The following is a 13598-nucleotide window of genomic DNA, read 5'->3' as shown; positions in this document are numbered from 1 at the left end:
TTATTGAGAGGATTTGTGCTTAACAGGAACTAATTTTTTAAAATAGCCTTATCCCTGGTCATTTTTCAGTTTTTCAGGACAAAGGGATTGATTAAAGGCATTTTGTAACTAGCTTTTTTGGTGATGATTTTGTTTCACATAAATCAATACAAGCTTCAGTTCTGAGCATGATTTTATAAGTAAGCCTCTGATATCAGGGTAGATGTTTTTGCAGTACAACATATAAAGGCTTCCACATTTTACTGAATTATCAAAATTAATATCAAACGTCGCTGTGGTTCCCAAAGACATAATTTGTTTTCGCACTAAAGCTCCATGACAGTAACTGCTTTATTTTTGGGTATTTCTTTTGAGAATACTGAATCATGGAGGAAGGATGATAAAACTGACAGCCAGGGCTCAGTCTTCCTTCCACATGACACCTTATACTCATCATTGCAAAAATTAGGTTAGCAGTTTTGGATGTAGGAGGGCCAGAGAGGTAGGTGTCTGTTCATGCAACTTACTCCTTTTATAAAGGGAAAATACCTAAACTGGAGGCTCCATGGTCACACAGTGACTTGGGGACAGTGTCAAGTCTAAGACCTGGGATCTTGAGTTCAGAGATTATTCTAACCCTCAGTCCTCACCCCTCCCACCTCCCTACAACTGGATAAACTAATAAAAGGCCTTTTGTTTCTTTGGTTTAGTATATTGGGCATTTAAAATCCTTTTGAAAGGTGAAACAGCTGATAATACCTTAAATTGGCTGGCTGAAAGCCTAAAATCATTTTTTAAACTATAGCCTGTTTTAGTAGATACTTTTAAATTGTAGATTTTTAATCAAATAAAGGTAGTAAGCTCTATGGAAATGCCTGTTTTAATTATATTGCCAGCTTCATTTTCATTCTTTCAAAATTAAGAGCAGTATAAACAAATTACCTTTAAAAGTTAAAAATTTAGTAAGTGGATTATATAACATTTTGACAGAAGAGAATCATGGAATTTTTACCCAGTGCTAACGGCTAGCTATTATTTCTTTGACTTAATAAATATATTTAGAGGAATCACATGCAAAATTATTAATTTCTCACATTTTCTCTAAATGCATATGTGCATACACACAATTTCATTAAACCAAAAGATTAGAGGAGGAAATGGCCAATTTAAAATTTTCAGATCACTGTTTTTAAGAGGTAATAAATACTTTCACTTCAAAATGCTTTTCATAATATAATTTTTTAAAGTATCAAAGCAAAAAACGTGATAATCTTTCCAAGTTTTAAAATAAGACAGCTTTTTAAGTCCTAGAAAGGATAAGGAAAGTATTTCAGAACATGAAAGAAATGTCAGTCTTTCCATATCTTTTGAGAGAGCCTGATACACAGATAGTTAAACTGTTATATGAGGAGCAAATGATGAGAGAAATGCTTTCTCTGTGAAAAGATGAGCCACACGTTTCTTTTTGGATAGCTCCCTTCATTAATGCATTTTAAGTGATTCCATTCACAAAGAAGCTTTTGGCCCTACACTTTTTGTTTTAAAGCAGAGTGTATCTATAATTACTTTGTCCAGGATTATCACAGAGGCATTAATTTCCTGTTTCTATCATGAAAGGAGAAGCTAGTTATGCTTATTGATATTGTGTGGTTTTAGAGGAAAATTGCAATAATAAGTAGCCCTGGGAAAAGGCAAGGTAGATCTAGAACTTATAGCCTTGGCAGAGAGAAGTAGGAGCTAAATTTCTTTGGTTAGAATATCTTTTAGGGTATAATAGCTATCTCAAAAGGCACAACTTCCATTATTGTGGGCTTAGAGGTAGAACAGATCAGGTAAAGATGTAGCTTTGACTGGGACTGCAACGTAGTGCTGAAGTGATTCTTGTAAACTCATTGGAACCCAAATATCAAAGGAGCACAATAGAATGAATAGGGAGAGGACAAAGGGACCAGAAGATTGGGTATATAAAAAAAAGAAAAGACTAGGAAGTGACTCTAGGAAGCCATTAAGCTGGCTCAGTTTGACGTGATCTGCAAGAACCTGGGGTTGGAAGGTGGAAAGCCATTATAGGCCATTCTGCCTAGTCCTCGTGTGATGCTGGAATTTCTCTCCAGCCCTCCTGATAGGTGGCCACACCTGGACTACCTTCAGTGGCAGGATGCTAGACTCCAGAAGTAGACAGTTCTTCACTTTGGGAACATGTACCCGTACCCTTTTTACTGTAGTCCCTGTAGAAAAGCCCAATACAGACCTATTTCGAATCTAAAAAGGGCAAGCCCCTCAAGAGCTCACTGGTAACTATATGTTGTACATGTATTATATACATTTTTCCCCTGCATATACTGCTGACTGCAAAACTCCATTTTTATTTTTTGAGAATATTATATATACAGTTCTGCAGGTTTTGTCATTTTGACATTTTGAATGTCTGTGTTACTGCATGTGGATTAATCTCATTCCTTTTAATGATTGCATGTTAATATACCAGAGTTTGGTCAACCAATTTCATATTAATATGTGAGTTGTGCCCAGTTTTTGTGCTCTTACAAATAATAATGCAGTGAACATCCATTATGTTGTCAGTCCTAATTGCAAAGCTTTTCCTTATATTGGCCTAAAGTCTTTCTCTTAACTTCTACTTATTGGTCCTGAAAACAGTTGCCATCTTTCTCTCCTGAGTCTTCTCTTGGATTGAAACATTCTTCATCTGTTTGACCACTCTTCCTGTGATTTGGATCTCTTTGCTGTCTTCTCGACATGATCCACTTTGTTGTCTAAAGTACACTGGTGGAATTGAACACTGTCTTAGTTGTGGTTTCACCTGAACAGAGGGTGGGACTGTCTAATTCAGTCGATGATTTTATTAGTTCTTAAGACTGTCATATCCCATTGTTGGTTCGTAGTGAGGATAGAGTCAGTTAAAGCTTTACATTTGGAGTTTGTGGATCCTTGGAACATCTGATAAAAGCTGTGGATTTCCCCCCTCCCCCCCCCCAAATGCATTAACATAATTACTGTTGCAATTTCAGGTGGTTCATGGGTCCCTAGTGTTTCTGTTTTCTTTATGACTAGGCTTTGTTGATTACTTTGCTGAAGTCATAGGTTCTTTCATTCTCTAGCAGTGTTGTTACATCATCAAAAATTAAACCAGAAATGGTCAGTCTTGGCATTACTTGGTGAGTCTGTGTTGCCTCCTAGTTTGTAGTGCTTTCTTTTTTTTTTTTTTAATAAATTTATTTATTTATTTATTCATTTCTGGCTGTGTTGGGTCTTCGTTTCTGTGCGAGGGCTTTCTCTAGTTGTGGCAAGCGGGGGCCACTCTTCATCGCGGTGCGCGGGCCTCTCACTAGCGCGGCCTCTCTTGTTGCGGAGCACAGGCTCCAGACGCGCAGGCTCAGTAGTTGTGGCTCACGGGCCTAGTTGCTCCGCGGCATGTGGGATCCTCCCAGACCAGGGCTCGAACCCGTGTCCCCTGCATTGGCAGGCGGATTCTCAACCACTGCGCCACCAGGGAAGCCCTGTAGTGCTTTCTTATATGCAAGCACTAACTAGTTTTTAACAATGCAGGATCAGGCTCAAGCTAACCAGTCTTAGTTCGGAAATCTGTCTGGTTTCTAGTCCTCTGCCATCCTTCGTGATTCCACACAGATTACAGAAAGCAGTTAAACAGCCTTATCTGTGAAGGCTCCTAGGATCCCAGGACATGATTTGTGAGATCAGATGACTTGAACTCGGTGAGAATATCTAGCTGGTTTTTCTTTTTTCTCAGCCATCTTGGGTTTAAGTTTTTTCTTAGTTACTGTGTTTGATCTTCAGATTGGGAAGAATATAATATTCTTAGCCGAGAATGGAAATAAGATAGGCTGTTTCTCTTTATCTTTGTTAATATTACATTAACCACCTCACCCAGGGGGGAATTCACTTTTTCCTCTACTTTTTTTTTTTTTTTTTTTACTTTAACCTCTAAAATGCCATTTATTCACTATCTGGCACTTTGTAAAGTCACAATTCCTCCTTAGGCTTTAGCTTTGTTCACAATATTCTTACAGCTCCATTTCACTCTTTATAATACTTGTTTTATGTGCCTGTTTTTTACCATCTGTCGTAAGTAGTTTTTTAACATCCGAATTCCAGAAAGCTCTCTGCAGCACATCAGATTTTTTAGATACTTTCCCCCTTTCTTCCCCTCATCAGTATGTTTTGCAATTATGCAGTCAGCATTATGCTTTTGAGAGCCTCCAAGCCTTCTCGAGCTTCTTTACACAGTTTCTGATCTTGGAATTGATCCTAATTTTCCTTTGAAAATCTTGAGATCTGCCTATCCATTATGGGCACCATTCCCCTTCCTTTCTTTCTTGATCTCCAAACAACACGGCTGCTTCCTCTAAAGCTTCCTCCTACTTGCATGTCGTCAGTCATGCTTTTCTGGTGAGGATTAGGTACAAAGTAACAGTTTTTCTCATTTCTCCTCTACTTTCTGGAAGACTGAATATTTACACAAACAAACGCACATCATCAGATGCATTAACGTAAATTGAGTGACACTTCCACAGATGTCCCCTGGTCAGTAATAATAGCTAATAACAGCCGTAATTTTTTCTGCACTGCCACATGACAGGCACCATACTAAGTCCTTTCCGCGTAGGATAATCTTGCCTGTCTCCTACCTTAGGGTTATGAGGTGTAAGTGCTATTGTCCCAGTAATACAGATGAGGAAACTGGCTTAAAGATACTGAGTCACTTGCCCAGAATCACACAGCTTGTGAGTGGCAAAGTCAGATATTTCCTAAATCGAATTCTTAATCACCATACTGGGCTGCTTGATGTGGTGCTTAATTACTATGCTAATTCTGTTACTTCAAAACCTGTGTAGCAGTCGACTACTGGCTGTGCACAGTAGGCGCTTAAATATTTAATTTGTTAGCCTAATGACCCCTCTAAGAGAAAAGATAGTATAATTGTTCTTAATACAAAGAATTAATCATACGATCACAATGATTGGACATACAACCTAATTCTTCCTAGCAAAATAACTGTGAAAGAAATCACAGCAAATAATAATAGTGAACAATTTCAGTAAAGAGAAAAAGTATAAAATCTGTCGATTTTATCTCTACAGGATCCAAATGGTAACCATCCAAATCCTAGCCCTCTTATCTCACCCTTGTCATTGTGATACAGGCTGTTTCTGCTTGGTTTCCAACTTCCTACCTCTTTCACAAAATATCCCTTGAATGTTTTGGACCAGTTTGATATGTTCTTTATCTAAAGTTCGTAGCACTCACAGATGTGCTATACAGCTTCATACCTAACTGTCAGTTGCCTCATTTACTTAAAACTGGTAGATGTGTATTTGTTTTCATTTCCTGAAATATACTCTAAGTTCTTTGAGGAAATGGACCACATCTTATACTCTTTTTTTTTTTAATCTCCCCACAGTAGTTAGCATGATACTTAAAAGTGCTTCATAAGATGTTAGCAGTCATTATAATTAGGTAGTTCCAACCCCAAAAACAAAAAGGAAAAAGTTTGACCTTTTCTTGTCAACTGAATTATTACTATAGGAGTTAATGATATCAGACCAAGTTTTTATGTCAAAAACCAACTGAGAATTTTGTGTGTATTTAAATTTTTACTAACTCACTAACTTAATTCCCCAAATTATTCAGTCATGGGTGTTCTTACAGTGTTCCTTGTGGTTAAGAAAACCAAGGCCAACGTTTCCTCTACCGTGAAACCTCTACTTGTCCTCGTATAGCCACCACTTGTAGCCCAGGGCCCGACATATATTAGGTGATTAATACATTTTGTTAGGGGAATTTAGCTTGTGCCTGGAAAATAACTTGTTTACTTTTAAAAAGATTGGGAATGTGCATAAATTAGTACAAATACAAATTACAAAAACAAATACGATAAAAGCTTTGTAAAAAAAATAATAAAAAGAAAGTATGTGATCTTAACAGGAAATCAGTTTTAGTAAAGTAGCTTAAAATCATAAGCTAATCATCTTAGTGGGCTTTGATATTTTGTTTGCCATTGATGTTTTGTTTTTTGTTTTTGTTTTTTGTTTTTGTTGTTAAATTCTTTTACTTGTATTCTTAGGTTAAGACATCAGAATTTTATAGATACTCCCGACAGCTGCGCTATGAAGTTGATCAAGCCTTGAATTACTTTCAGAACATTCACCAGCAGCCTCTGTTGGACATGAAATCAAGCCGCATCCGCTCTGCCAAACCCCAAACTACAGTATTCCGAGGCATGATTGGACATAGCATGGTTAACAGTAAAATACTTCTCTTAAAGAAACCAAGAGTCTGGTGGGAACTGGAGGGCCCACAAGTACCTCTGCGTCCGGACTGCCTTGCTATCGTGAATAACTTCGTGTTCTTGTTGGGCGGGGAAGAACTGGGCCCAGATGGCGAATTCCATGCTTCTTCCAAAGTGTTCAGGTATGACCCGAGACAAAACTCTTGGCTCCGGATGGCAGACATGTCTGTACCACGTTCAGAATTTGCAGTTGGTGTTATTGGAAAGTTTATTTACGCTGTAGCAGGCAGAACCAGAGATGAGACTTTCTATTCAACAGAGAGATATGATATTACCAATGATAAATGGGAATTTGTGGATCCTTATCCAGTTAACAAATATGGACATGAGGGGACAGTGCTCAATAACAAGTTGTTTATCACTGGTGGAATCACCTCATCTTCCACCTCCAAACAAGTGTGCGTGTTTGACCCCAGTAAAGAAGGGACCATAGAACAGCGGACCAGGAGAACTCAAGTAGTTACCAACTGTTGGGAGAATAAGAGCAAAATGAATTACGCTAGATGCTTTCACAAGATGATTTCTTACAACGGCAAGCTTTATGTCTTCGGTGGTGTCTGTGTGATCTTGAGGGCCTCTTTTGAGTCTCAGGGATGCCCTTCCACAGAAGTGTACAACCCAGAGACTGATCAGTGGACCATCTTGGCGTCCATGCCAATTGGTAGAAGTGGCCATGGTGTGACTGTGCTGGACAAACAGATAATGGTTCTTGGAGGCCTTTGCTACAATGGTCATTACAGCGATTCTATTCTCACTTTTGATCCGGATGAAAACAAATGGAAGGAAGATGAGTACCCGCGGATGCCCTGCAAGCTGGATGGTTTACAAGTATGCAACCTGCATTTTCCAGAATATATACTGGACGAGGTCAGACGTTGCAACTAATGGCATCTTTCTCCCTTCAAAAAAGCCAAACAAAAAATTTGTTTGAGACAAAGTAGTTAATTAAAAAACATAAAGAAGAACCTCACCAGTTTTACTATCAAAGCCATTGGTCTAATATAAAAATGTTTTCATTCTGTGCTCGCATCCTTTTTTTTCTTTTTAGTGGCCTCAAACTCATGCAATAAGTCAATTCTAAGCGCTAGCTCTTGAAACTACTTCCAGAAGCAGTTTAATAGAACGATTCACTTATCTGGGAAGTTGATGTTATGCTTTAAACATTTCTTTCAAATGTCAGTGTAGGAGTCATGCATCTTCTAAGAGAAGACCTGATAAGTGTCACTGGATGTAATTTCAGTTCCTATCTCTATCTGAAATCTTTTTGAACATTTATTTTGGTGTATTGCAGTCTGTTAGACTTTTTGATTTTATTATTTAAGTTTAAAACTCTTGACCTTTTTGCATGGCTTTTTGCTGAAAATGCAAAAATATAAATTTTCTACAAATTTAACTTTTTTATATTCAAAACACTATTTCTAAGCTGCCTTCTCTTATCTGCATTGTGTTAGTGAAAGCATATCCATACTTGCTTACATCTTATGAATATATAAGGCACATCCCCTTTTATGCGTGGTTAGGATTCTATATTTTTAAGCTAGTGCACTTGCACACACGGTTTGCCATACTTGTATTCTAGATGTAACGTCTTTACATGTATTAACATTTTTAGAAAGTTAAAATAACTGGAGTCCTCGTTTGATATCAGAGTAGCCTATCTTCAGTCCATACTGATTCAGTAATATTCAAACTCCTTATATTCCTGAAACATGTATGGTTTTATGAAAACTAACATTTTATGTTTTATTTTCAAAAGTAAACGTTAGTGTTGCTTATCGATGTATGTCTTCTTTTTGAAAATGTTTTTCTTTGCAGTCTGTTTAATGTTACCCTGTTTTTAGTGAGAATCGGAGTGGTATATGACAAGCCCTGGCCCTGCAGCGTGCAAGCACTTTTAAAGAGAACTTAGGTAATACCAGACTCCTAAATAAAGGCCCCTTAAAAGTAAGTGCAACTCCCGTTCTTTACATTCAATAAGGCTGCTGCATCTGTTATTGAATGGAAAGTAGCAACTTGTGGAAAATTTGAGCTCAGTTTTGACTTAGAGGTAAGGAATAGAATTATAATCTTAACTGGTCATATCTACTTGTTTATTTAGTACAAAATATTTAGTGGCACTGGGATGTAAGCCCTCAGCTTTTGTTTTATTTACTGAAAGCTACTAGCATGAAGGATAGTAACCTCAAAGTTCAGAATGGATCAAGAATAACTGTTTAAAAGCATTTATAATAAGTGTTTTAGGATTAGCCACACCTTTCAACTCTTTAAACTCGAAGAAAAAACATATAGTTGTCAAAATTAAGCAAGAATAACCAGGGAGTGGATCATTCAAATTGATGCCATTTTCTTCTGAGTAGACTCTATATATGATACAGACTAGATCTACACTGGCAAAACTTGCCAGATCTTAGGATATTGGTGCAATATTGCAATGCCTTCTATATGGCTGTTGTATAAGTTTTCTAGTTTCACTTTTTTTTTTTTTTTTTTTTTTTGCTGCTGCCACCACTGAATATAAAGTGGAAGAGTGAAATCATGGAAATGTGAAGACTTGTTTCATTTTTGCAATTAAAATAGACAACTATGAAAAAAACCTGATTTTAAAACTCTACAACTGGAGGCTAGAAACAGTCAGGTACATAAGTAGTTTTTTAAAAAGCAAAACATTGGAATTGGTTTTAGAAATCAAGTTAATATTCTTTTGTATATGAGACTTAAATTTTTATTAAGTGGTCCTATCATTTACTTTCAGTTTCTAAAAACGAAATTCAGTATCCTGTTTCCCATGCTAATGTGGGTAAAAGTCTTTTTCTACATCTTAAAAATCATTTTTAGTCGTTTTATTTTTGAAAACTAGGAGTTAGATTAGCCGTTTAATTCTTTTTCTAATATATTAGTTGGCTTAGTGTTTTATATGTGTGCCATCTTGCTTTAAAGAAAATAACAGTAACGTCTTCATTATTTTCCTCATTGTTGTCTTTTGCTGGAAAAGACCGAGACAGGGTACCCCATCAGGCTTTTACACTCCAGTGGTGGTTCTCTTTAATTGCTTAGATATGACTTCGTAGTCCTAGTTAAAGTAAGATCTGGGCAAACAATTGAATATTCTTGGTCTTCATTGTAAAAACACAAGGCCAAGATCAAAGTTCATGTTTTGGAAAATTTGTGAAATCTTTTAACTTGAACTAACTCTGGGTTTAGCTTCACACGTTAAGTCATGTCTGACCTGATGTTAGCTGTAATCAGTTTTGAGCTTTAAGAATAGTTGTTATTGCTTGGGTTCTGAATGTATGAGAAAACTCTTCTGTTTATATGTAGTGCTAATTTAGGTTATTTTAAATCCATGAGTAACTTACATTCCCTTTTAAAATTATGGTTTAATTGCTGAAAGAGATTTATTTTTGTTATACTAAACTATGGAAAATTTTTTCATAGAATTTTTTTCAACTTTATTTTTTGTGTGCTTCATTTGGAACCATTTTTGTTTATATACATTATATGTGCTCAAAATAGATTTTTTAAAATTCAGTAAGATTTAAAACTATACAGTGTAATTGCTGTGATCTTTGTGTGTTAATTTTCACTTTACATTTTAAATGCCAGACTTTACAAAAATAGCTGATCTTTGTTAATTGCATCTTAATTAGAAACGTTTGTTCTCTTCCATGTCTTTGACCTTCTAAGTTTTTATTTTAATCTGCTTAAAGAAAATCCTTGCACTACAACCTTTTCATAAAATTCAAGATTCTCACCTTGAAGGTTTTGTATTGGAAGAAATACTACTGGTTTTTAAAAAGTAAAGCTTAATTAATAGAATTATTAGCTTTTCTTGAGACAGCTTTCTCTGTGTCCTCATTACTCTGTGTGAGTGTTACTATAATTTGTGAAATATTGACTGAGCCCTTCACTTATCTTTTCTAAAGCAGCACCTTTGGACACCTCATTCTGGGAAGCCTGCTCGAGTCATAGTAAAGGACACACACATTTGTGTGGGGAGAAGTGGTAAAAATGGTTTTGTCTTAATTACATGAAACTAAGCTTTAAAATATTTTATAACAAATTATTTGAGCTGCATTATCTAAACATGTCAAACGTTCAGTGGGACTATTTTTATATATGTATATGTGGTTGTAGGTCATAACATTTCAGTTTATAATATAAATTGTTATTTCAGTTTATAAGCTATCTCTCAGAAAAGACTAGCTCTTTTGAGAATACGTAATTTAAAATTTTAGACTGAAGTATAAAACACAACATAGATAATAGTGTAAATTAGATATAAATGAGGGCTATATGGCAGTAAAACTGCTAGTGCCATTTTTCCTGTTTGCCTATTATACATTTTTTATTTTTTTTTGTACTCTGAACATTTTTAGGGATCATACGTTCTATCAGATTAGAGTTGGTTTGGGGATAAATATCTTCTAAAAAGAGATTTATCTTAAAAATGAAAGTTCTGAAAAATTAGTTTATCAAGAGTTTATAAAGTCAAATATTCAATAGACGTAGACTGGAATAGGTAAACTCATGAAAGTCGTTTCCTTTCAGTATACCAGTATAACTTCAATATTACACAAGTAACATTGAGAGAATGCCATCAGCTTTGTTTGTTCCTCCTTAATGTTCTTAGATTTTCTTTTTACATCTTTGGGAACAACTACATTAAAAACCTTATTAATCAGTATATCAGTAAGGATTAGGTGTTTGCTTTCTGAAGGAATGTTCCAGTGAGGTGATCAGAGAGGTTATTTTCTATCTAACTTGTATATGCCCTATACCCCTTGGGCATATTTTGTCTATAGAAAAAATATTTTGACCTTTAGGTACATTTTGGGCCAGTAGTCAAATAATCCTAGGGCCGATTTAAAAATCTTAGAATAATTTAAGGTTTGCCTTTTATACCTGTTTTGAAAGCCTTTACATTTTTGTCAGGTAATTTTTCCCAAGCCGTGAATATAATCTATTCAAAACATGTTTATGCTATCCATTCTGTTTTTAAATTGAAAAAAATGTTAAAAGTGTTTATGAAGAAAAGTTTAAATAAAATATTTTTAATCTTTAAAATATACTTCATCTCTTATTATTTACTATCTTGATATAATCTATCACTTTCAAAGTCGCTCATGACTTGATTAACGGTATACATTTTGTTTTCCTTCAACGTGCCAAGGAAGTGCCACAAAAATGTAATTTCTACCGATGCTTTCAGCCACAGATTGAAATGAGAGCATTTGAGTGAAATTATTTACACTTACATGCAATGGAAATTTTATAGTGAAGCCAAGTAATTAAAGTTCCACTAACAGAGTTTTGCAGAATGGAAATAGAGAACTGAGAAAAAGCATTTATAAGCCCTCAAGCCTTAGTTTGGTGATTTTTAGATTTCCTTTAGCATTTTTGATTCAGTGTTCTTAAAGGCATTTCTGAAATCAGGGAATCCGGTAGAAATGAATCTGCTACAACACAAGCACTTGGGTGTATTTAGGCACATGTGTGCCTTCTTTAAAATGGACTCCTGAGAAACCTGGACAGGATTCCCTGGATCCTGGCCTCAAGCCACCTTTCCCGCCTCTTTCTATCACTTCCCGCACTCTATTCTGTTGTGATCTTTGCTAATTTCCAGCTTCAAATCGCTTGCCTTGTTTCCCCTTCCCTGCTTGCAAAGTCCACTTATTTTGCAAAGCCCAACTCAAATGCTCTCCTCCCCTCCTGAAACCTGTTTTATCTCTTCCATTGAATTAATTGCCTCTTCTATGCTCAACACACTTATAGCTCTTACTTCATTTCATTTTGCATACTAGTTGGGTATAATTCCTTCCACAATTAGATCATAGTCTCCTTGGATGAAGGGACCTTCTTTTATTCCTCTTTGTACCCTCATATCTAGCATGATACTTTTTGTACATAATAGGCACTGAGCTAAATGTTTATTGCCTTATGAGTTACAAAAAGATTCTGTAGGCATTTGGAAGAGGGAGATAATATAGTTCCTCAGGGTTTTTGTCTCTGCTTTCTTCTCAGTCTATACATTCCCTGTCCAGTTTAACCCACATCTATGGCTTCACCTACCACTTTTATTCTGATACCTGTTAAATCTCTATTTCTCAACCCAGAGTTCCAACCATCTTCTGAACATCTCTCACATGTTTTATCGGAATCTCAAACTGAACAAGTGCAAACCTCAATACATTATCTTCTCCCCCCCAAACCTGCCCCTTGTCCTGTATTCCATATATTATTAGGTGGCGCTACCATTGCCTCTCTACCGCTTCACCCCAACTTCTTACTTCACCCACTCCTATCACTTTAAACTGTCAACTGCCCTCACCTTGCCATCCATACTGGCCTCCTGGAGCTTTCTCTCTGATCTTCTACCTCCACAATCCATTTTCTACACTGCTTCCAGAGTGAACTTTCAAAAGGTAAATCTGATCCTGAGATTCAACAGCCTTTAGTAATCCCCCTTCACCATGAGAATAAGATTCAAACTCCCTAGCATGCCCTTCATACCTGTTCAGTCTCTCTTGTGCCCTGTTCTCTAGCTATGCAAGCTGCTGGGAGTTCCCTGAATATGCCATGTTCTCTCCAGCCTCTCTGCCTTCACACATGATCTTTCCCTCTTCTTTTCCTGGCTAACCCTTTCTTGGCCTTCAAGAAGCAGCCTGGGCATCATGGCCTTTGTCATCTTTTTTAAATGTCCCCTTGGTCTTACCATAGCACCTTGTGGATACCTAGACCCCACCTCCTCTAACACTTGATTATAAATGTCTTCTTTACCGTTAACTGTACTCATTGAGGACAGATGCTGTCTTTTTATTTTCCAAGAGTCTGACTTAATGTCTGGCACATGATAAGTCTGCCTTAATAAAAATAGAACCCAGAAACTTGGAAGATCACCAATGAAATACTCCTGGTGAGGAGGGGCAGCTGTATCAGAGAGCTAGATTGTCTGCCAAAATTGACCTCCCAGAGAAATTTCCCTCCATTCAGTTTCCACTACCATCGCTCCTATGTCTAAAAGGTTGATGCATACAGCTATCACAGTTGTCAACAGATAGTTCTTCCCTTAATATCCAGTATTTCTGACCCAGGCTGAAAATGTCAAATAAAACAAGACCAAAGGGTGTTTTGCAGATCATTAATCCCCTGAAATGCTCTGGGGGGGGATAGTGTTCAGTGGTCATGATAATCTGAGGAAACCCTACATATCATTTCTCTCTCTTAGAGAATCTCAAACATTAGCATGTTAAAAGACTGAGAAGTCCTTATGTTAATTCATTTGATTTTGTTT

At 36.5% G+C, this 13598-nt stretch overlaps 1 protein-coding gene across 1 annotated transcript in view; it reads left to right on the top strand.

Moving 5' to 3' along the window:
* Nucleotides 1-9697, top strand: part of KLHL15 (kelch like family member 15) — a 31129-nt gene extending 21432 nt beyond the window's left edge. Inside the window, exon 4 of the mRNA XM_059911773.1 lies at nt 6083-9697. Coding sequence (XP_059767756.1) covers nt 6083-7192 — 1110 coding nt within the window. The 3' untranslated portion in view covers nt 7193-9697. The remainder of the gene's footprint in view (nt 1-6082) is intronic.
* The last annotated feature ends 3901 nt before the right edge of the window (nt 9698-13598 follow it).

Source organism: Balaenoptera ricei, chromosome X, assembly GCF_028023285.1.
Source record: "Balaenoptera ricei isolate mBalRic1 chromosome X, mBalRic1.hap2, whole genome shotgun sequence".
Taxonomy (NCBI): domain Eukaryota; kingdom Metazoa; phylum Chordata; class Mammalia; order Artiodactyla; family Balaenopteridae; genus Balaenoptera; species Balaenoptera ricei.
Note: the sequence above shows the minus strand (reverse complement) of the source record. Positions and strands in the feature narration are given on the sequence as shown.